This window comes from Heteronotia binoei, chromosome 5 (assembly GCF_032191835.1).
Source record: "Heteronotia binoei isolate CCM8104 ecotype False Entrance Well chromosome 5, APGP_CSIRO_Hbin_v1, whole genome shotgun sequence".
Classification (NCBI taxonomy): Eukaryota; Metazoa; Chordata; class Lepidosauria; order Squamata; family Gekkonidae; genus Heteronotia; species Heteronotia binoei.
The window spans coordinates 4,320,890-4,343,791 of record NC_083227.1 but is presented as its reverse complement, the minus strand read 5'-3'; the positions used below and the strand labels follow the sequence as shown (position 1 = coordinate 4,343,791).

Sequence of the window (22,902 nt, the reverse complement as noted above, 5' to 3'; positions counted from 1 at the left end):
TGGACGCCCTGGGGTTAGAATGGAAGCCCCTTCCCCACCCAATCCAATTCGAACAAATGGACGGGTCATAGAAGAGCATTGGGACATAGAAATGTCTGTAATTGCCCCCTCATCTTTATTTGACGTGGTGCTAGGGGTCGGGTGGTTAGCCAAACATCAACCAGACATACAGTGGGGAGACCAAACAATAGATTTCACTGACAGAAGGTGCAAACACCATCATTGGATGGGAGCCTGGGGGCCTAACCCTCCCCCCAGGAACGAAAAGATGTGCAGATCCCCAGAGAGTACAGAGACTTACGGAAAGTGTTTAGCAAGGAGGAGGCGGATGAGCTTCCCCCCCACCAAAACACGGACTGTGCAATCGAACTAATCCTAGGTCAGGAGCTGCCCAAAGCCAAACTATACTCCATAGGGTGGGCAGAAAAAGCGGAGCTGAGAAAATTTATAGAGAAGAACTTAAAATGAGGCTTTATCTGTCCGGCCAACGCCTCGCACGCGGTGCTGGTGCTCTTCCGGAAGAAGAAAGACGGAAGCCTCTGACTTGGCACAGACTTTCGTGGGATAAATGGGATCTCAACTTCCAATGCATACCCCATTCCCCTGATTAAAGATCTCCTGAGTACGGTGTCCGAAGGGACAATATTTACCAAGTTGGATTTAAGAGACGCATACTTTAGAGTGCGGATTAAGGAGGGGGATGAGTGGAAAACGGCATTCAACACTCCAATAAGACAGTTCGAGTATCTGGTGATGCCTTTTGGTTTACAGGGAGCACCAGGAGTGTTTATGAATTTCATCAATGAAGTCTTGAGAGAGTATCGGTACAAGGGGGTGGTGGTGTACCTGGATGACATAATTATTTACTCCAAAGACTTGCCATCCCACGTGCAATTAGTGAGAAAAGTACTTTCCATACTGTACGAGCACAAACTGTATGCTAAACTATCAAAATGCGAGTTCCACCAAACGGAACTAGATTACCTGGGGTTTTGAGTGTCGGGCAAAGGGTTGGCAATGGACGCGGCCAAGATACAAGCAGTACTAGATTGGGCACCCCCGAGGACACGTAGACAGCTACAATCATTTCTCGGGTTCGCAAATTTTTATAGGACATTCATTCAAGGGTTCGCCCAAGTAATGTTACCCCTAACAGAGTTATTAAAGACCAAGGGAAAGGGTCCGGAGGCAAAAAAAACCTGGGGTGAAATTAGCGTGGACCCCCACTTGCCAAAAGGCGTTTGACAAGCTTAAGCGATTGTTCACGAGTGAACCAGTGCTGAGCCACCCTGATGAGCTCCGGCCCTTCGTGGTTCAATATGACGCCTCCGATGTGGCCGTAGGGACCCAGAGGAGAGATTACGGCCTTGTGCCTACATCTCCAAGAAGTTCTCGCAAGAACAATGCAACTGGTCGGTGTGGGATAAAGAGGCGTTCGCAGTGACTTTCGCTTTCCTGGTTAGAGGGGGCGAGAGTGCCATTTGAAATCTGGACTGATCATAAGAACTTGGAGGCATTGACCGGTCGCAGGAAGTTGACCGAAAAACAGATCCGGTGGGCGGGATTTTTCACTAAGTTTGACTTCACGCTAAAACACATCCCCGGGATGAAAAACTTTTTGACGGATGCCTTGTCCAGATTGGCCCAGCATGATAGTCAGAAAGAGGAAGTGATAGACTCCATTATCCCTCCTAGCGCGGTGGCGGTAGCGGTAGTCACGCGCTCCATAAAAAAAAAGGAAGCGAAGGAACCGTGGGGGGGGAACCAGGCTGATAGAGGAGGCAGAGCGAGAGGGCATCGAGAAACCAGATGGGCTGGTAAAAGGAACAGGGGTTTTTTGGTACCACGAGGGAAAGTTTTATGTGCCAAAAGCTCTTAGGAAAGAAATACTACAACACTGTAATTGTAATAAGCTATCTGGTCATTTTGGGTACGTGAAAACGCTGCACTTGGTCAATAGGCAGTTTTGATGGCCCCAGATGAAAAAAGACATTTCAGAATTCGTAGCCACCTGCCCAGTGTGCATCATGGTGAAAAAGAGGGGGGGGGGACCTCTGGCTTATTACAATCCACCCAGACCGCGGAATGGCACTGGTCGGTGGTGACTATGGACTTTATAGTAGGATTACCTGCCTCCCAAGGCAAGACGGTGATACTGGTGGTAGTGGACACGTTTTCTAAACAAGCGCACTTCATCCCATGTAAAAAGTTACCCACAGCAAAGAAAGTACCTATTTTTCCAACACATCGTTAAAGTCCACTCCTTCCCCGATAAGGTCATTAGCGACCGCGGCCCGCAATTCATTGCCAACTTCTGGCGGGAGTTCTGTAAACTAATAGGCATGGAACAGGGCCTGAGTTCCGCCTATCACCCACAGACAGATGGAACGCATGAACGCGCTCCTAGAGCAATATTTACGATGCTATGTGAACTACCAGCAAACTAATTGGGTGGAGCTGCTGCCGTTCGCAGAGTGTGGATATAATAACAGTCTCCATAGCTCAACCAAAACATCCCTGTTTAAAATTGTGAATGACTACGAAGGGAAACCCTTCACACTTCTGCCTGGTGGCAATAACGACCAGCCACCATCTTCATTCGAACAATGGTGGGAGACATTGGGGAAAGGGTGGGTAGTAATTCAAGAAAACCTTGAGGCAGCAAAACGGGACTATAAAACCCAATATGACAAAAAACATCTGGACCTGCCATCTTTCCAGAATAATTTTTAGGCTTTCATGAGTTTTTTCCCCTGTGTAAGAATGATCACTTTCTCTCTCTATGGCTCTCTTTCTCTCTGCAAAAGAATCCAGAAATGTAAGAGAGAATGTGGGGGAGACAAAGTACTGTCTTGCGTTCGAAGAAACAGTGGAGAGTTCTAAAGCAGGGGCGGCCAACGGTAGCTCTCGAGATGTTTTTTGCCTACAACTCCCATCAGCCCCAGCCATCGGCCATGCTGGCTGGGGCTGATGGGAGTTGTAGGCAAAAAACATCTCGAGAGCTACCGTTGGCCACCCCTGTCCTAAAGAATCCCAAAAGCATATTTCCTTCCCGAATGAGCCGGCTGAGAGTGAGTATCCTGCACAATTACGTCAAGGGAACAGGCCAGGAATAAGCATAGGAGATTCCTGATTCCCTTCGGGGCAACATTTTTTTTGGTACAATCCTACAGGCTAGTGGGTGTTGAGGGAGAGAGGCCTTCTGGGAGCCTGAAATCTGTAGGCTCAGAAGATCCTTCTGAGAAAGTTCAGCTGAAGGTCTTCACGGGTGGGGGAGGTGTCCTTAAATACTAATTATTCTTGGGGAAAGGTGGATGTGTGGTTGAGATCAGCCAAACTGGATGAGGCCAAAGGGCTGCCAATCCTTTCCTCCTATAGTCATATAGATCTTAACCCCTTTCCCAATTACTAACAGTTTCTCTCTCTTTATTCCAGCAGAGGATGATCAGAGGAATGAGGAGGGGGAGGAACTTCATCAGGAAATGCCACAGAGAGTTAAAAATGAAAACTTGAAGAAAAAAATTGTCAGGGAACAAGGCAAACCTAAGAGAAAGAAAGTCAGTGGTACTGTTGACAAGTGTGATCGAAGAAAGCAGAATGTACATATTCCAAAGCACAGGATAATGAAGGCAAGGAAATCAATTCAGTGTGGAAAGTATTTCAGAAATAGATCACAGCTCCTTGTACACCAAACAATACACAGAGAAGAGAAACCATGCGAATACTCAGTAATGAGTAATATATTCAGTCAGAGTAGAATTTTCCAGCTGGACCAAAAAACCCACACAGGAGAGAAAATTTTGAAGTGCCCAGAGTATGGAAAGAGATTCAGTCGGAGTGGCTATTTTCAACATCAACAGAGAACCCACACAGGGGAGAAACCTCTTGAGTGCTCAGAGTGCGGAAAGAGATTCAGTCGGAGTGGCCATCTTAACTATCATCAGAGAACCCACACAGGGGAGAAACCTTTCGAATGCTCAGAGTGTGGAAAGAGATTCATTCGGAGTGACAATCTTCAAGATCATCAGAGAACCCACACAGGAGAGAAACCTTTTGAATGCTCAGAGTGTAGAAAGAGGTTTAGTATGAGTGCCAATCTTCAACGTCATCTGAGAACCCACACAGGGGAGAAGCCTTTTGAATGTTCAGAGTGTGGAAAGAAATTCAGTGAGAGGAGGACTCTTCAAGATCATCAGAGAACCCACACAGGGGAGAAGCCTTTTGAATGTTCAGAGTGTGGAAAGAAGTTTAGTAGGAGTGGCACTCTTCAACGTCATCAGAGAACCCACACAGGGGAGAAGCCTTTTGAATGCTCAGAGTGCAGGAAGAAATTCAGTCGGCGTGGCAGTCTTCAACGTCATCAGAGAATCCACACAGGAGAAACCATTTAAATGCTCAGAGTGTGGAAAGAAATTCAGTTTCAGTGGCAGTCTTCAAAAGCATCATAGAACACACAGGAGATAAACATTTTTTGTGTTCAGAGTGTGGAAAGAGATTCAGGGAGAAAGGGAATCTTCAAGAGCATCAGAGAACACACACAGTGGAGAACCTTTTTGATTTCTCAGTGTCTGGCCTGGCTTGCCACACCCAGACTAGTAAATGGCCCCAAGGGAGGCTTTCATGATACAAAGACACCATCCCGAAGAATGAGACCCCTCCCTCATTGTACTCACTGATGCAGTGTTGGCCCATCACCCTCTGTTACTGCAGTGGCAGCTGTCATCCCGGAGGTCCCAATGAGGGTAAAGGGAGCAGGCAATGGGACAGGCCCCAGAAGAAGCGAGGACAGACTGATGCATTGGAGAATCCAAGAGGGAGAAACCCTTTGAGTGCTCAGAGTGTGGAAAGGATTCATTTAGAGTGGCGCTTAATTACATCAGAGAACCCACACATAGGGAGGAAACGTAGGACTGCTCAGATTGATAAAAAAGGTCCAGTCAGTGCGAGAGTTTTCAAAAGAATCTATGAATTCATATAGGGGAGAAACCTTTTGAAATCTCAGAATGTGGAAAGAGATTCAATCAGAGCGGTACTCTTCTGTTGCATCAAGGAACCCACAGCAGGATCCCAGCTACAAATACAAGTTGATGGGTTGTGAACTGGCAGAGACTGACCAAGAGAGAGAGATCTTGGAGTTGTGGTAGATAACTCTCTGAAAATGTCAAGACAGTGTGCGATTGCAATAAAAAAGGCCAACGCCATGCTGGGAATTATTAGGAAGGGAATTGAAAATAAATCAGCCAGCATCATAATGCCCCTGTATAAATTGATGGCGTGGTCTCATTTGGAATACTGTGTACAATTCTGGTCACTGCACCTCAAAAAGGATATTATAGTATTAGAAAAAGTCCAGAAAAGAATGATTAAAAGGCTGGAACACTTTCCCTATGAAGAAAGATTAAAACGCTTGGGGCTCTTTAGCCTGGAGAAACGTCGACTGCGGGGTGACAAGATGGAGGTTTACAAGATTATGCATGTGATGGAGAAAGTAGAGAAAGAAGTACTTTTCTCCCTTTCTCACAATACAAGAACTCGTGGGCATTCAATGAAATTGCTGAGCAGTCGGGTTAGAACGGATAAAAGAAAGTACTTCTTCACCCAAAAGGTGACTAACATGTGGAATACACTGCCTCAGGATGTGGTGGCAGCTACAAGTATAGCCAGCTTCAAGAGGGGATTGGATAAAAATATGGAGCAGAGGTCCATCAGTGGCTTTTAGCCGCAGCATATTTTCGGAACTGTCTGGGGCAGTGATGCTCTGTATTCTTGGTGCTTGGCGGGGGGCAAAGTGGAAGGGCTTCTAACCCCACTTGTGAACCTCCTGATGGCATTTGGGAGTTTTTTTGGCCACTGTGTGACACTGAATGGGCCATTGGCCTGATCCAACATGACTTCTCTTATGTTCTTAGGGGGATCCATGTAACTGCTTAGCCTGTAAAAAGAGCTTTTCCCCATTTCACACCTAACACAGACCATTAAAAGTACTGAAAAGATACCAACTTCTATAAAAGGCTTGAATCTACAGGAAAAAAAACCAAACCCTTACTCTAATCAGAAAGACATTTTATAAGTGCTGGGATTGTGTGAAGAGCATTAGCTTGTTGAAAAACCCAGAAAGATCCCACAGAGAAGACGGCAAGGATGGGCAATGGGATCTTAAGGTTAGGAAAGCAACTGATCTTTCTGTTAGATTTTGTTATTTTAATATTTATTTTCCAGACCTCCCATTGAGCTGGAAAAATGGGAGAAGGTCTGGAAAGTAAATATTAAAATAACAAAATCAGTATCATTTAAAGAGAATTTGTATAAAATGGTTTATAGATGGTACATAACACCTGCGAAATTGGCGAAAATGTATCCTGGGATGTCTAATGAATGCTGGAAATGTAAAAACAATGAACGTTTTTTTTTTTCATATGTGCTGGTCCTGTAAAAGAGCTGTTGGTTGATGATACATGAGTTGTTACAGAAAATGTCGGTGTTGACACTGCCGTTTAAACCAGAAATGTTTTTGCTTAATATTATGTTTGATGTATTTGATAGAAATGTTAAACATATAATTCTTCATGTTAATACAGCTGCTAGGGTATTGTATGCGAAATATTGGAAGAAAGCAGAAATACCATCAAAAGAGGAGATTCTGAAAAAAAAATTTGAAGCAGTCAAAATGGACATATTAGCAGACAATGAAGGAAGATGGCAAGTGGGATGGCAACCATTCTACAACTGGATCAGATTAAATGATTGATTTGGTACAAGATTGGTTTATGAATTGAAGGCTTTTATTATAGACAATTGTGAAATCTAGTGATGCAAACTTAAGAAGACAGACGATTAATGTAGCTCAGAGAAATTATATAAGATGGAATATTGAAGTATGTATGCAGGGCTTTTTTTGAGCAGGAACGCACAGGAACGCCGTTCCGGCTGGCTTGGTGTCAGGGGGTGTGGCCTAATATGCAAATAAACTACTGCAGGGCTTTTTCTACAAAAAAGCCCTTTGTGAAACAATGGTGATGTCATGGGGTGCAACCTAATATGCAAAAGAGTTCCTGCTGGGATTTTTCTATGAAAAAAGCCCTGTGTGTATGTGTGGTATTACTTCTCCATTCCCCTGTCCCCTTCCCCATTCCCCTTGAGTTTAATAAAGCTGTGTTTGGAAGAATAGAAGAATGCACTCAATGGAGGAATCTCATCAACGCTCAGTATGTGGGAAGGCCCTGAGGCACAAATCTAACTTTCATGTTTCTCAGAGATTCCAAAAAAGGGTGGAACTTTCTTATAGCTGGTTCTGACGAGGTTCTTCAAAGGACCTGGTGTTGTTGGTTCAAAAAGGCTGAGAACGTGGTTACACAAAGAAGGGCGCTTTTTCCGTTTCTCCTCCTCTGTGGAACTTACCGCTTCAGGTGATCTGCCCATCTAACTCTGACACCTTCAGAACTCGTGAACACAGTTCCTTTCCCAGAGCTTATGAAGGAACAGACAATTTGAGGGTCACAAACCTCTACAGCCTCTCTGCTGCTGGTGTAAATATAGAGGGAGAAGCAGTTCTGGAGTGGTGTTTCTCAACCCTAATCCCTCCCTAGTTCAACCTGCTGTGAGGTTTTTGGGGTTTCACCACTTTGAAGCCAAAAGCATTCTGGAAGTAGGATTAATTTGGGCTGAAAGAAAAAGGTAAATAATCACCCTGTGATTTCCAGGGTGCAAGCCGTGCCCATGGACATGATATATGATATTTCTTCATGGTGAGCTTGAGGGGATCCAAAGCAAAAATCATGAAGCTCCATGAGGAAACATGCTTTGGAGTCATGGTTTTCTTGCATGGTGTTTCCACAGGGCCGTAAATCTGTGATTTCTGAGGTGCAAGCTCTGCCCATGGACACAGTATGTCATTTGATGGTGAGCTTGGGGTAGTCCAAAGCAAAAATCATGAGGATCCATGGACTGGGACCTTGTTTTGGCTCCATGGTGATTCCGTGAATCTGTGGGTCTGTGATTTCTGAGGTGCGATCTCTGCCCACAGACATGATACCTGATTTGATGGTGAGCTTGGGATGACTGCAGAAATCATGAAGATCTGTGAGGATCTGCGATCTGGAACCTTGTTTTGGCTCCATGGTGTTGCAGTGAGGCTGTGGAGCCACTATTTCTGGACTCCGAACTCTGGCTATGGACATGGTCAAAGATTTTATGCTGAGGTTGGGAGGATCCAAAGCAAAAATCATGAGGATCCATGCTTTAGAAACATGTTTTCCCACAGTTGTGGTGCCACAAATCCATGGATGCACGATTTTTGTGGTGCTGCCTACAGTCTAAGAATGATCTAGAGCATGATGCTGCTTTAATTTCATTTCAGTGTAAAAACCATGTGAATTCATGAGGATCTGTGCTTTGGAACCATGTTTTTACAGTGCTGTGGTGCCACAAATCTGTGGTAGAGTGGTTTTTGTGGTGGTACCACCTGCAGTCTAAGACACACTCTACTGTATGATGGTGATTTTGTTTTGATTCAATGCAAAAATCGTATGAATTCATGAAGATCTGTTTAGACCCGACTTTTATCCAGACCCTCTCCAGAGACCACAGAGATGAGCGCCCCCTGTGGGAAAGGGTGACTTCAAATGGCAGTGGGGAGGGGTTTTTGTGGAATCAAAGCCAAAGCCCACCTCCCCCCCCCAGTCTCCAGGCATTCCCAACCTGGAGTTGGCAACCCTCACAGAGGGAGGAATTCTTCAGAAGGTCCCTGAGAATAGGCAGAGGATGGAGGTGAGGAGTTCAGGTTTGCCAACATCCTGGAAGAAGGTCTGAGTTTGAACTTGACTCTCCTTAGGCCCAGCCTTCCCACTGGGACTGGTCTACCTTGCAGGGTGGCTGGATGGTGCAGAGAAGAGGGAAGGGCCCCGTCCCTCACAACAGACCCCTGTGAGGTGGGTGGGGCTGAGAGGGCTCTCACAGAAGCTGCCCTTTCAAGGACAGAGGCTCAGAGCAGCCTACAATCACCTTTCCCTTCCTCCCCCACAACAGACACCCTGTGAGGTGAGTGGGGCTGAGAGGGCTCTCACAACAGCTGCCCTTTCAAGGACAGAGGCTCAGAGCAGCCTACAATCACCTTTCCCTTCCTCCCCCACAACAGACACCCTGTGAGGTGGGTGGGACTGAGAGGACTCTCACAGCAGCTGCCCTTTCAAGGACAACCTCTGCCAGAGCTCTGGCTGACCCAAGGCCATTCCAGCAGCTGCAAGTGGAGGAGTGGGGAATCAAACCCAGTTTTCCCAGATAAGAATCCGTACACCCACTACACCAAACTGGCTCCAGGAAATATAACGCCATAGAGACACCTCCCCCCCCCCCGCTCTAAAACAGCCATTTTCTGCAAGGGAACTGACCTCTGCAACCTGGAGATAAATTTTAATTTGGAGAGAGACCCCGCCAGGAGGTCAGCCAGCCTAGCAGAGACCCTGCAGTTGACCCCCTTCCTCCAGCCGGGGGTCCTTCGCCTTCAGCCCCCTGCCCCCCCCCCCAGCTGTGCACCGTCGCCTGCCGGACCCCCAAGTGGCCATCCGCATTTCCCTGAGCTTGCAAAGAAAGGCCAGAAGCTCCAAAGGAGTTTTCTTTCCGGGGCGGGGGGGGGCAACAGAAACGCTAAAGGGTGTGTTGGAAGAAGAAGAGCCCCGCCCTTGTGTTTGAGGGTCCTTATTCTAGGAGGGGGGGTGTTAAGGAGGGGGGACCCAGCTGCAGCCTCCTTTTCCTGAGCTGCCTCAACAGCACCGGGCATTCCCCGGGAGGAGCGCAGCCCCCTGCAGCAGAGTTACTCCCGAGCAGCCCCATTGAGCAGCATAAGGCGCGGCTGAAGGCAGCCCAAGGAAGCCCCTCTGCAGCAGGGAAAGGGTTAAGGCCGCCGAGCTGCTTGCTAGAGAGGCTGAGCCAGCAGTGGGGGGGGGGCAGGAGAGGAAGGGGGCTTTTCCAGGGGGAGGGGGTTGCTTTTGCAGAGCTCGGGAGAACTGGGGCGGGGGCTGCAGAGAAGCAGCAGGAGGAGAGAGGAGCCTTGCAGCAGCCGCACCCCGGGGAGGTTTACTTGCAAGTAAGTCTTGGAGGAGGAGAAGGGGGGGGGGGGGATAAACGTTTAGGTTCTGGAGGGGGAGGAGGGGGGGATCATTGCAAGCCGGGGCTGTCCTGGGTGGGCCATTTTCTCCCGGGGAACTGATCTCTCTACATTGGAAGGAAAGGGAATGTCCCCTGTGCAAGCACCAGTCGTTTCCTTTCTGGGGCGACATTGGTCTCACAACGTTTTCACGGCAGACTTTTTGCGGGGCGGTTTGCCATTGCCTTCCCCAGTCATCTACACCAGGGGTGGCCAACGTTAGCTCTCCAGATGTTTTTTTTGCCTACAACTGCCATCACCCCCAGCCAGCATGGCCAATGGCTGCGGTTGATGGGAGTTGTAGGCAAAAAACTTCTGGAGAGCTACCACTGGCCACCCCTGCACTACACTTTCCCCCCAGCAAGCTGGGTCCTCAGTTGACCGACCTCAGAAGGATGGAAGGCTGAGTCAACCTCAAGGCAGCTACCTGAAAACCCAGCTTCCCCCGAGGATTGAACTCAGGTCATGAGCAGAGCTTAGGACTGCATTACTGGAGCTTTAACACTCTGAGCCACGTTGGAGGTGGGTTCTAATTCTGGGAGAACTTCAGGCCCCACCTGGAGGATACAACCAAGAGATTCGTCATGGAAACAGCTAAAGCCACCATAATCAACCACTGTGAAGACATAACTCACAAATGTTACTACATCTAAGTGGGCAGCCTTGTTGGTCTGAAGTAGCAGAAGAAAACAGGAGTCCAGTGCTGCCTTTAAGACCAACTTAGCTTTATTCAGAACGTAAGCTTTTGTGTGCTCCAAGCACACTTCATCGGACGAGCAATCCGGTACAGTGAGTAGAGCCACACGTAGCTGGTAGGGAGTGGCTCAGAGTGCAAAATGTTACAAATTTAAGTTCCAATGAGGAGAATACAGATCGAAATATTATTTTTTATGCTCATTTATCAATAAATCATGCATTTATCCATTTCACAGTTCACAGAATACAGTGCCCTAAATGTCTCTAGCATCTTCTCAGCCTCTCTCAAGAGAAGATCCTGTATTCCTTGAATAAAGTGCTTGCAGCAAGTATCGTCAGTTTCACATGTCGATTTCAGTGCAAAGTGGGGGCCTTCTGAGGATGGCCTGGATCAATCTCTCAGGGACTTCTTTTGCACTGTAGGAAACTTCCTTAGTTATTTATTCAAGGTAGTTGATTATTTTGGCTTCACCCCGTAGAGGTTGGTTACTCTGTTAGGCACTGGTCTTGTTCAGCTTTGTAAGCGGAGTTTGTCGGGGATAAGCGATAACCAGTGTAAGAAAAGTTAACTGTATGAAACTGACATTCTCTTGCTGGTCGTTTTCATTCTGCAAACCAACAACCAAAGCTGGCCTTTTGGGGAGTGGGGTGAGTTAAGAAAGGGGTGGGGGCTGAGGGAAGGGAAGTCCAGCCTGCACTGGCTGCAGCCCCATCCTAACCTCCGGATGTGGGGCCAGTGTGGGGATTGGGCTGCCTAGGAGAGGAGAGGAACATTTTAAAAACCCTTTAGCAAACGTGGAGAGCGCCTAGCAACCCCATTGGTGCTCATGCAAGCACCACCCACACCCACCAATCAGAGCATTAGGTGGCTCCCCTGACAGGCAGAGAGGGGTGGAGCTTGGTGATGTGGCCATGCCCCAATATATACAAGGTCTGGAGGAACAAAGGCCACACAAGAATCCACCACTGTGAGAATCATGGCATGTAAATACACCAGGGGAATCCACGGATCTGGGTTCCAGTCCCCATCAGTGTTTTGCAAAGTGGGCACCCAGGGAGAGAACACGCCTGCTCCAAACACATTGCCCCTGCCCCATCCCTCCGTAACTCACTTGGCAGAGGCAGCTGCAACACGATGCCAGATTCTCCCTCCTGCACTGGGGTTGGGGTGGGAGGAAGGGCATCTTATGCCAGACGAGAGAGGCACAGACCCCCAGGCAGCACAACAGGGAGGAACAGCAGGGCACAGTCCCAGGAGGGGGGTGGGGTTTCAGATCTTGTTAAGGGAGATGCCAACAAGACTTTGAAGCCTGCCTTTGGGGGGTCAGGAGGCCCAGAAAGGAATCCCAGATGGAATCACATGTGTTCAATCATTCATGCTGATTGGCTGGTCGCATGGCAGGTATTTTGACTGACTCTTCCGCCAACTAGCATCTCCACCACTGAGGTTCTTAGTAGCCATGCAAAGGTGTTCAAGGTCTTGGTGTAGGTTTTGTTCCAAATAGTCTGGACTCTGGAAAATGGTCCTTCTTTCAGGGTGAGCTAGAATATGAGGCTGGGAGAAAACTGTGATAATTCTCTGGATGAAGGACATGTGGTATATTCCCTGCTTCTTTTTGGGAATGGAAGTTGTATTTATTATGTGCATATATGTGTCTGCAGATTTCTGTGTGTGTATCTATCCTCCTTTCGACACACTCCTGTCTGCCCTCTCAGGGAGAAGCCTCCCTTCAGAGCCAAGTAGTTTTAGTAGGTAGTTTTAAATTGTTTATAACTTTGTTGTCATCCTCCCAGAGCCAGTTCATGGGAAAGGGCGGAGTACAAGTTAACAAAAACACAACAAAGTGAATAAAGGCAACTTTTGAAAGACAGAGGTGGCCCAAGAGAAGCGGAAGGAGATGGAAGAGAAGGACCCAGAAGGACCTGGAGCTGGCAAGAGAGCGAGAAAGAGCCCCGATCCCATTCAACCTGGAAGCGGTGAGGAATTCTGGGAAAGAGCTGTGCCAGAGGTCCTGACTAAGGACACCGTGACCTCAGATGTGCATCGCCAGTGCTTCCGGCAGTTCCGCTACCATGAGGCCAATGGGCCCCGAGAGGTTTGCAGCCAGCTCCATCGACTTTGCAGCCAGTGGCTGAAGCCGGAGAGGCACACCAAGAAGCAGATCCTGGACCTGGTGATCCTGGAGCAGTTCCTGACTCTCCTGCCCCAGGAAATGCAGGGCTGGGTCAGAGGATGTGGGCCGGAGACCAGTTCCCAGGCGGTGGCCCTGGCCGAAGGTTTCCTCCTGAGTCAGGCAGAGGAGAAGAGGCAGGCAGAACAGGTGAGGGGGTTCCCTCCAGGTATGTCTAATTCAAACAACAATATCTGACCTTATCTTAAGGTTTTCTTGCCAGATAATTGCCCAGAGCTTCTTCTGCTAGAGAATTTCTGACCCCTGCAGATAACTCACCAAATCTGCTGAGAGAAGGGTGCAGAGTCTGGGAGTGGGGCAGGATCCCTTCCTTGGTCTCTTTCCATTCCATCTCTTACCCCTCTCCCTGGCTGCTGTTTCAGATGCGGGGACCACCTTTGGAGATGGAAGCTGCAATCCCCGAGGCAGAAGGAGCTTCCTTGGAGCAGGGGCAGAGGGTGCAGGCGGTGGAGCGTGCCCAAGATGCCCTCTCCTGTGGTAAGGACTCCTTGTGCCTGGGTGCAGTTGGGGCAGCCCGTGAATGTGGTGGGTAGAGAGTTCAGGTCAGGTGAAAATGAAGCAACTCAGAGTTCATTGGTGTCACTCAATGTCCACAAATTGTGATGCCTCTAAAATGAGATAAGACAAATTCCTTGGGGTCAATTTCTATCATTAATTAAAATATATGTATTCCTATCTCTCCTTCCTTCCATAAAGGTCTTGAATTGCCGAGGGGGGAGGGGGAATGCAGACAAGCCTCAGCAGAGCCCTTCAGCCTGGGGAATCAAGGGAGCCCCCACCTTCTGGGGGAGCAGAGCTCTGGAAAGCACTTCCTAGGCCAATAATCCTGGGGAAATTTGGCTTCGGTGCCTGTGCTTGAAGGGTCATCTGGGGGGCTGCTGTGGGCAGCAGGGGGTGGGGGGCTGCAGCTTGGCCCACCCAGGAGCTGTGGGGAGGGTCTTGGGGTGGGGGTTGGGACAGATGTGACGCCATGTTGAAGTTGCTTCTGGCTGAAAACCTGACTGTGAAGTTAGCATGCCCAGAGACTCTTTCTTATGACCTTCAAGTCCCCATAGAGGAAACCCAAGTCCCACAGAAGCCTGAAATATGTTGGCAGCACTGATAATCCCTGAGGCTCTCTGGTCCCTGGTGCTTCTCTTCTGCCTCTCCCAGAATGTAGTAAAAGTGTTTAAAAACTGGGAATGTAGGTAGGGCAGGGTTTCATAATTCTGGGAAGGGGGTGTGTGAAGCCGGGAACAGACAAGCAAACAGCCTTCTTCCTCCCTTGTCTCAGGAACAGGCAGTGAAGAGATGCCATTGAGCCATTGTCTTTTCAGAGGTGTGGAAACAGCAGCTGCACCTGCAATCCAGGTAGGAGAGGGGGCACAGCGAGAGATCCTTTGAATGCTGTTGCATTTACCCATCCCAAGCCTTACTTTCCATACCTTCCCAGACGACTCCCTTCCAGTGTTCAAACTCTGCCTGGCGTGATCTCTGATGAGGGAATCTTCTTGTTCTTCCAGGGTCCCTTTTCCTTTGAGGAGGTGTCCGTCTCTTTCATGGAGGCAGAGTGGGCCCTGCTGGATCCGGGACAAAGAGCTCTGCACAGGGAAGTCATGCTGGAGAACTACGGGAATGTGGCCTCTCTGGGTAAGGATCTTTTAGTGCAACTTGCTGCCATTGTGAGGAGGAATGAATCCAAATATTGAATAGCATTGCATCATTTTGAGGACTTTCCTGCTACTTGGGGAGCATCTGCTTGGAATGAAAAGGTCCCCAGTTCAGTCGCCAGCATCTCCAGAGATAAAGATCTGGTAGGAGGTGAAATGAAAGACTGCCTGAGACCGTGGAGAGCCGATGCTGGATGGAGTAGATAATGCAGACTTCAAGGGAGCAAGGATCTGATTCAATGTCAGGAAACTTCAGGTGTTCACAGAATCACAGAACTGGAACTGACCTCCAGGGTCATCTAGTCCAACCCCCTGCAAAATGCAGGGAACCCACCAGGGCCAAATATAGGGCCCATCTATAGTATGTAGTGACACCAGGTTTAAGAACTGCCAATAACAAATCTACCATACGAAAGGGGGTCTATATGTTCCAGCCACCCCAAACCTATTTCAAGTGAAGGCAGTTGCAGAAATGCACTGTGGCACTCTGATTGGCCCTTCCTTTTCCAGCTCTGCCCCTCTTGAGAGGGTTCAGACCAAATTCCTTAGAGCAGTCTTTCAGGTCCCCATTTGTGTCTCGAATGTACTAATATGACAAGAAATTGGCACACTGAACATTATTTTGGCTTCACTCCATTACTGGCTTAAAATAGACAGAATCTATCGAGCATTCTGATGCTGAGTGGTATAATGAGGTGCAAGTTAGATTAATTCAGCCTTGTATAAAAGAGATGGCTGGGCAGACAGACTTGGATTGCTGTAATAAACAGTTATCTGATGGAAATCATTTTATTACTAAGACTGTGGCTAAATTTGGGGTGGCACGGGGTTGCATTCAAAAGGTACAGTTTAATTTGTGAAGCTGTAAAACTTTTTTTTTGTCTTGTCAATTTCTTATATATTTCCTATTTGTATACTGTAGATTCATTTTGGTGCCCCTTGTTGAAGTGTGGAATTGTTAGAATTGTTCTGGCTGGAGGCTGTAATAAAATTCCATTCCTATCACCTTTGCCGCATGCCCAGAAGATGGCAAAAAAACCCAGGCCTGGAGGAACCTTTTCTAAACTGGCCTGGAGGAATTTGTTTCCTGATCCCAAAGCGGGAGTCGCATTTCCCTGGGCACGTAAGAAAGTGTCACAAGACCTAAGCTCCAATGCAACCCTCCCTTTCCACCCTCTCATTGTCTACCTAACTTCACAGAATCACCATTGGTGTCAGATGGCCTCAGTTGCCCTTCTGCAAGTACACACACATGAACAACGCAAGAAGCTGCTATGTAATGAATCAGTCCCTTGGTCCTCTATTAGAATAATCGGATCACAGAGCTGGAAGGCGCCACAGAGGCCATCTAGTCCAACCCCCTGCTCAATGCTCAAGTGTTTGTCCGGCTGCTGCTTACAGACCGCCAGGGAGGGAGAACTCTCCTCTTTCCTAGATAGCTGATTCCACAATAGAACAACTCTTACTATAGAAAGTTTTTCCTAATATGTAGCTGGTATCTTCCTGCCCTTAATGTAAAGCCATTATTACGAGTCTTCTCCCCTTTTTAAAAACCTCCAAAGAAGGAGAGCTCAGCACCTCCCAAGGAAGGTCCCAGGCCCAACCCCCAGAATCTCCAGGGAAAAGGATCAGGTAGGAGGTGGTTGAAAAATGTCTGCCTGAGACTGGGAAACCTCTTTGGAGATAATGAAAAAATTAATATCGAAAGTATATAAATTATTATTGAAATGGTCTACAGAAGAAAAGTCTCAAATGGTTAAATGGGCAATCAATGTGAATAGAGAAATACAAATGGATACGTGGGAGCACCTTTGGAAGAACTTGATGAAGATCTCAACTTGTCAGAGTATTAAGGAGAACTGTTTTAAGATGATGTATAGGTGGTATATGACTCCGAAAAAGCTGGCTAGGATGAGTAAAAAGATGTCGGATAGATGCTGGAAATGTAGAAAACACGAAGGTTCTTTCTTTCACATGTGGTGGACTTGTGAAAAAGCGAAAGAGTTTTGGAAGATGATACAACAAGAAATCTCCAAAATTTTGGGTTATGACTTTAAGAAAACTGCAGAGACTTTTTTGCTTGGATTACAATTAGAAAAATTTCCAAAGGAAGGCAGGACTTTAATTTGGTATTTGCTCTCAGCTGCTAGGACATTGTATGCGCAGCTGTGGAAACAGGGAAAAATACCAGAGAAATGGGATTGGATTGTGAAAGTTTTATCGTGGAGTGAGATGGACAAATTAACTAAAACTTTAAGAGACTATGATTTAGATATATTCAAAAAGGAGTGGAAGAAATTTAAAGGATATATGGAGAAAGAGTGGAATGTAAAAAGACATTGGACAATTTTTTAGTATTAATGAGAAAAGTATTGAACTTTGATTGGTTAGCGGTACCTTTATAATTGAATTTAAATTTATAACTTCGGGGAAGTCAAATATTGGAGGGGGGGTTGAAATATCATATGGGTTAGTATAGAAAAGAGACAATTAAATATTGTAACCATATGTTATTAATAAATTGTTAAAACACAGAGACTGGGAAACCTCTGCTGGACTGAGCATTCTGACTTCAATGGACCAAGGGACTGATTCATTACATGGCAGCCTCTTGTGTTGTTCTTGTGTGTGTACTTGCAGAAGGGCAACTGAGGCCAGTGTTGTGGCCATCTCCTAGGCCAGAGAAGGTGTCGTGGCCTAAGACAAAGTGGACGAGAGCCCCTCAGATGCACTCCAGAAAGGGTCAGGTCCTCATTTCTTTGTTGGGAGCCTTTCCACCACACCCTTCCCCTTGGTTGGGATTACAAACATCTGCTCTGCCATTCAGCTGGAAAGTATCCTGTCAAGAACCGAAGCCTGGTGTCGGGGAATTGCTTTTTATATTCTCTTATGATTACACAGACGCTTTCCCTTACCATTGTTTCTCAAAACAAAACTTTCTCCCAGCGTCTAATCCATGAGACGGAAAGCCACTGTTCCACATAAAAAACTGATGAGACTTTTTATTTTTCAGCAATCTCTAAAGTCAGCATATTCAGGCTACTGGTAAGAGAAACAAAACAACTTCCAGTTAAAGATAACAAAACTTACACACTATGCTCTTAGAACTCTTAGAACAGTTTCCACCTGGGTCCCCCTTTTTACCTCAGCAACACCCTGTTCAGACCCCTTCTAAAATATATTAAAAAATTGATTAAGGATTTAAAAGTAAGACATCACAAAACAGCAGTTTCTGCAGTTCAGCAACACTAAAATAAGAAAAGGTAACTGTTCTATCTAAGATAGGAAGTACTTAGAAGGCACCTCTTGTTGCAGCATAAGAATTTCAACTGTAGCCTAAATAACTCTAGAGAGAACTATTCATCATGATGCTGCAAGAAAACATCAAGGCGTACTAGCATGCCATGAGCATAAAGTTAGCCCGGCTTCCCTCTTATCCATCCCTGTACTATAGTTTCTACCTCTCAAGGGTCAGGTGGTCCTAATGACCCAATCAAGGGTCCCGCTTGATGGAATTTTCTAGGGGCTGTCAGCACCTTCCTAATCCTCTCACGCTTCTGTTTACAGAACTGTATACAGATCCTCAAGGTTAACCAATGACCACATTCTGGGATCTGGCCTTGAAAAGGATCTTGATGTTAGCTGCAGGCAGACTCAAATTATGAACACCAAGGAGTCACACCTGGCCACTTAGTAATCCCTGTAACCGTTGGGGGAACTTGGGTTCTTTGCCTCGCAGATCTATCCCCATTATACTGGTTCAGATTCTGGGCTTTGATCTGGACTGTGGTGCCGTCCTTCCAGAAGAATTTTTAATCTTCATTTCTTTCTTTCCCCATGTGAGAATGATCGCTGTCTCTCTCTGTGGTTTCCTCTCCCTCTTCCAGTGTGGTCAGAATATTAGGTCTATTGATAGATAGAAACAGTAGTGAGATATGTCTGTGTCAGAACAGGCTCACCTTTGGGGTGGCCAGTCCTGTATACCATATTGGGGCGTTATGCAGCCCGCCAAACCTACAGTGCAAAAGCCCATGCAAAAGAGTATAAACTTGTTCCCACCAACACCTTTCTTCATTAAACATTTAGCAGTTTGAGCTGTCTCAAAGCTGTGCATCCTTGAGGCAGAGGCTTCACTCCCTTCTACAGGGCAGAAATTAATACTTCCGATTGTTACAATGGATAGAGCAAAGAAGAAGATACGGGGTTGGACTAGATGACCCTAGAGGTCGGTTCCAACTCTTTGATTCTATGAATCAGAGTCTCAGAGCGGCCCCCAATCTCCTTTATCTTCCTCCCCCACAACAGACACCCTGTGAGGTGGATGGGGCTGAGAGACCTCTCACAGAAGCTGCCCTTTTGAGGACAACCTCTGCGAAAGCTATGGCTGACCCAAGGCCATTCCAGCAGCTGCAAGTGGAGGAGTGGTGAATCAAACCCGGTTCTCCCAGATAAGAGTCTGCACACTTAATCACTACACCAAACCAAGCAGGCACAATGCCCCCTCCCCAATTCAAAAGAGATCTAGCATACAGAAATATAAAAATGGCAAGGCCCCTTGAAAGCTCAGAATGAGCATCCAATGTTATATCAAGGCAACAGGCCAGGAATAAGCATGCAGGATTCCTGATTCACTTCTGAGCAACATTTTGTTTGGTACAATCATACAGGCCAGTGGGAAAAGAGGGAGGGAGGCCTTCTCTGAGCCTGAAATCTGGAGACTCTGAAACCCCTTTTGAGCAAGAGTTCAGCTGAGGCTCTTCACGGGAGGGGGAGGTATCCTTAAATACTAGATATTCTTGGGGAAAGGTGGACATGTGGTTAAGATCAGGCAAACTGGATGAGGCCAAAGGGCCATCAATCCTTTCCGCTTATAAACATTTAGATGCTGTCAGGTCTTACCAGCTTTCCCAAGTACTAACAGTTTCTCTTTCTCTATTCCAGCAGAAGATGATCGGAGGAATGAGAAGGGGGAGGAACTTCATCAGCAAATGCAAGATAGAGTTAAAAATGAAGACTTGAATGAAAATTTCAGGAATCGAGGCAGACCTAAAAGAAAGAAAGGCGGCGGTATGGTTGAAAAGCGTGATGGAAGAAAGCAGAATGTATATTATTCAAAGCAAAGGATAATGAAGGCAAGGAAATCCATTCATTATGAAAAGTATTTCAGAAATAGATCACAGCTCCTTGTAATCCAACGAATAGTCAGAGAGGTGAAACCTTCTCTGTATTCAGGGATGAGAAATGAATTCAGTCAGAGTAGAATTCTTCAGCTGCACCAAAAAACCCACACAGGAGAGAAACCTTTTGAATGCTCAGAGTGTGGAAAGAGATTTATTGTGAATGGCAGCCTTCAAAATCATCGGAGAACCCACACAGGGGAGAAACCCTTTGAGTGTTCAGAGTGTGGAAAGAAATTCAGTCAGAGTGGCCATCTTCAGTATCATCAGAGAACCCACACAGGGGAGAAACCATTTGAATGCTCAGTGTGTGGAAAGAGATTCCGTGGGAGTGGCAGTCTTCAGTGTCATCGTAGAACTCACACAGGGGAGAAACCATTTGAATGCTCAGAGTGTGGAAAGAGATTCAGTAGAAGTGGTGATCTTCAGCATCATTACAGAACTCACACAGAGGAGAAACCTTTTGAATGCTCAGAGTGTGGAAAGGGATTTATTGTGAATGGCAGTCTTCAGTATCATCAGAAAACCCACACAGGGGAGAAACCATTTGAATGCTCAGAGTGTGGAAAGAGATTCAGTCGGAGAGAAAATCTTCAACTTCATCAGAGAACCCACACAGGGGAGAAACCATTTGAATGCTCAGAATGTGGAAAGAGATTCAGTCGGAGAGAAACTCTTCAACTTCATCAGAGAACCCACACAGGGGAGAAACCTTTTGAATGCTCAGAGTGTGGAAAGAAATTCAGTCAGAGTGGCCATCTTCAACTTCATCAGAGAACCCACACAGGGGAGAAACCATTTGAATGCTCAGAGTGTGGAAAGAGATTCAGTCGGAGAGAAACTCTTCAACAGCATCAGAGAACCCACACAAGAGAGAAACCTTTTGAGTGCTTAGAGTGTGGAAAAAGATTCCATCAGAGTGGCCGTCTTCAACTTCATCAGAGAACCCACACAGGGGAGAAACCTTTTGAGTGCTCGGAGTGTGGAAAGAGATTCAGTCAGAGTGGCAGTCTTCAACTTCATCAGAGAACCCACACAGGGGAGAAACCATTTGAATGCTCAGAGTGTGGAAAGAGATTCAGTAGAAGTGGTGATCTTCAGCATCATCACAGAACTCACACAGGGGAGAAACCTTTTGAATGCTCAGTGTGTGGAAAGAGATTCAGTTGGAATGGCAGTCTTCAATATCATCGTAGAACTCACACAGGGGAGAAACCTTTTGAATGCTCAGAGTGCGGAAAGAGATTCAGTAGAAGTGTTAATCTTCAGCATCATTACAGAACTCACACAGGGGAGAAACCTTTTGAATGCTCAGAGTGTGGAAAGAGATTTATTGTGAATGGCAGTCTTCAAAATCATCAGAGAACCCACAGAGGGGAGAAACCCTTTGAGTGCTCAGAGTGTGGAAAGAAATTCAGTCAGAGTGGCCATCTTCAGTATCATCAGAGAACCCACACAGGGGAGAAACCATTTGAATGCTCAGAGTGTGGAAAGAGATTCAGTCGGAGTGGCAGTCTTCAGCGTCATCATAGAACTCACACAGGGGAGAAACCTTTTGAATGCTCAGAGTGCGGAAAGAGATTCAGTGAGAAGAGGAGTCTTGAACATCATCAGAGAACACACAGAGGGGGGGATTGTTAGAATTCTCAATGTCCGGCCACGGGTTGCCGCACCTGGATTCGTTAATGACCCCAACGGACGCTTTGATGTGGGAGAGACAGCATCCCAATGAATGAGACCACCCCCCACCCCTCCTTGAACTTGCTGATAAACTCCAAACACGAGAAACCTTTTCATTGCTTAGAGTGTGAGAGAAGATTCAGTTAGAGTGGCACTCTTCAGGTGCATCAAAGTACCCGCACATGGGGAGAAAACCTTTGAGTGTGCAGATTCAGTCAGTGTGACGATTTTCAAAAGCATATATGAACTCTTATCAGGGAGAAGCCTTTTGGCTTTTCAGACTGTGGAAAGAGATTCTGTTGCAGAAGCACTCCTTGATAGCAACTGAGACCCCACACAGGGGAGACACAATTTTAATGTTGGGAGCTTTGAAAGTGATTCAGTCGAAGAAGTTTTCTTCTACTGTGTCGAGGAACCCACACAAGGAGGATCCATGTAACCTCTTAGCCCATAAAAAGAGCTTCCCCCCTATTTCATATGTAAAAGACAACCACAGACCACAAAAAGTATTGATGCCAATTGCGTATAAGGCTCTAATCTGCAGAAGAAACCTTACTCTAATCAGAAAGAAATGTTATAAGTGCTTGGGCAGGGTTTTTTGTTGTTCAGTCACACAGTCGAGTCTGACTCTTTGCGACCCCACGGACGAAATCACGCCAAGCCCTCCTGTCTTCCACCATCCTCCAAAGTCTGCTCAAATTCATGTTAGTTACATAAATAACGCTGCCCAGCCGTCTCATCCTTTGCCGTCCCTTCTTCTTTTGCCTTCTGTCTTTCCCAGCATCAGGGTCTTCTCCAGGGAGTGCTTCCTTTTCGTTTGGTAGCCAAAGTATTTCAGCTTCAGCGCTTGACCTTTCAGGGAACAGTCAGGGTTGATTTCCCTTAGGACTGACTGATTTGATCTTCTTGCAGTCCAAGGGACTCTCAAGATTCTTCTCCAGCACCACAGCTCAAAAGCATCTATTCTTCTGCGCTCGGCCTTCCTTATGGTCCAATTCTCACAGCCATACTTTACTACTGGGAATACCATTGCTTTGAATATACGAATGTTTGTTGGCAGGGTGATTGATGTCTCTGCCTTTCATTATACTGCCCAGGTTCGCCATGGAGCAAACATCTTTTAATTTCATGTCTACAGTCAGCATCTGCAGTGATCGTGGATCCCAGAAATGTGAAGTCTTCCACTTCTTCTATGTCATCCCCTTCTATTTGCCAAGGTGTGAACATAAGAACATAAGAGAAGCCATGTTGGATCAGGCCAATGGCCCATCCAGTCCGACACTCTGTGTCACACAGTGGCCAAAATTTTTTATATATATATACACACACACACACACTGTGGCTAATAGCCACTGATGGACCTCTGC

At 46.6% G+C, this 22,902-nt stretch overlaps 2 protein-coding genes and 1 pseudogene across 2 annotated transcripts in view; all 3 read left to right on the top strand.

Annotated features, from left to right (window-relative positions):
- The window catches only part of LOC132571576 (zinc finger protein 420-like), an 895,908-nt gene that overhangs the window by 756,407 nt on the left and 116,599 nt on the right, over nt 1–22,902 (top strand). The gene's annotated exons all lie outside the window — the stretch shown is intronic.
- Nucleotides 1,607–22,114, top strand: LOC132570892 (oocyte zinc finger protein XlCOF6-like). The gene is made up of 5 exons (XM_060237530.1): nt 1,607–1,752; nt 14,462–14,658; nt 16,984–16,999; nt 17,648–17,652; nt 19,911–22,114. Exons 1-5 carry the CDS (start codon nt 1,607–1,609, stop codon nt 21,494–21,496), a joined length of 1,950 nt encoding a protein of 649 aa, XP_060093513.1. The 3' UTR covers nt 21,497–22,114.
- Nucleotides 9,994–22,902, top strand: part of LOC132572095 (oocyte zinc finger protein XlCOF6-like) — a 40,616-nt pseudogene continuing 27,707 nt past the window's right edge.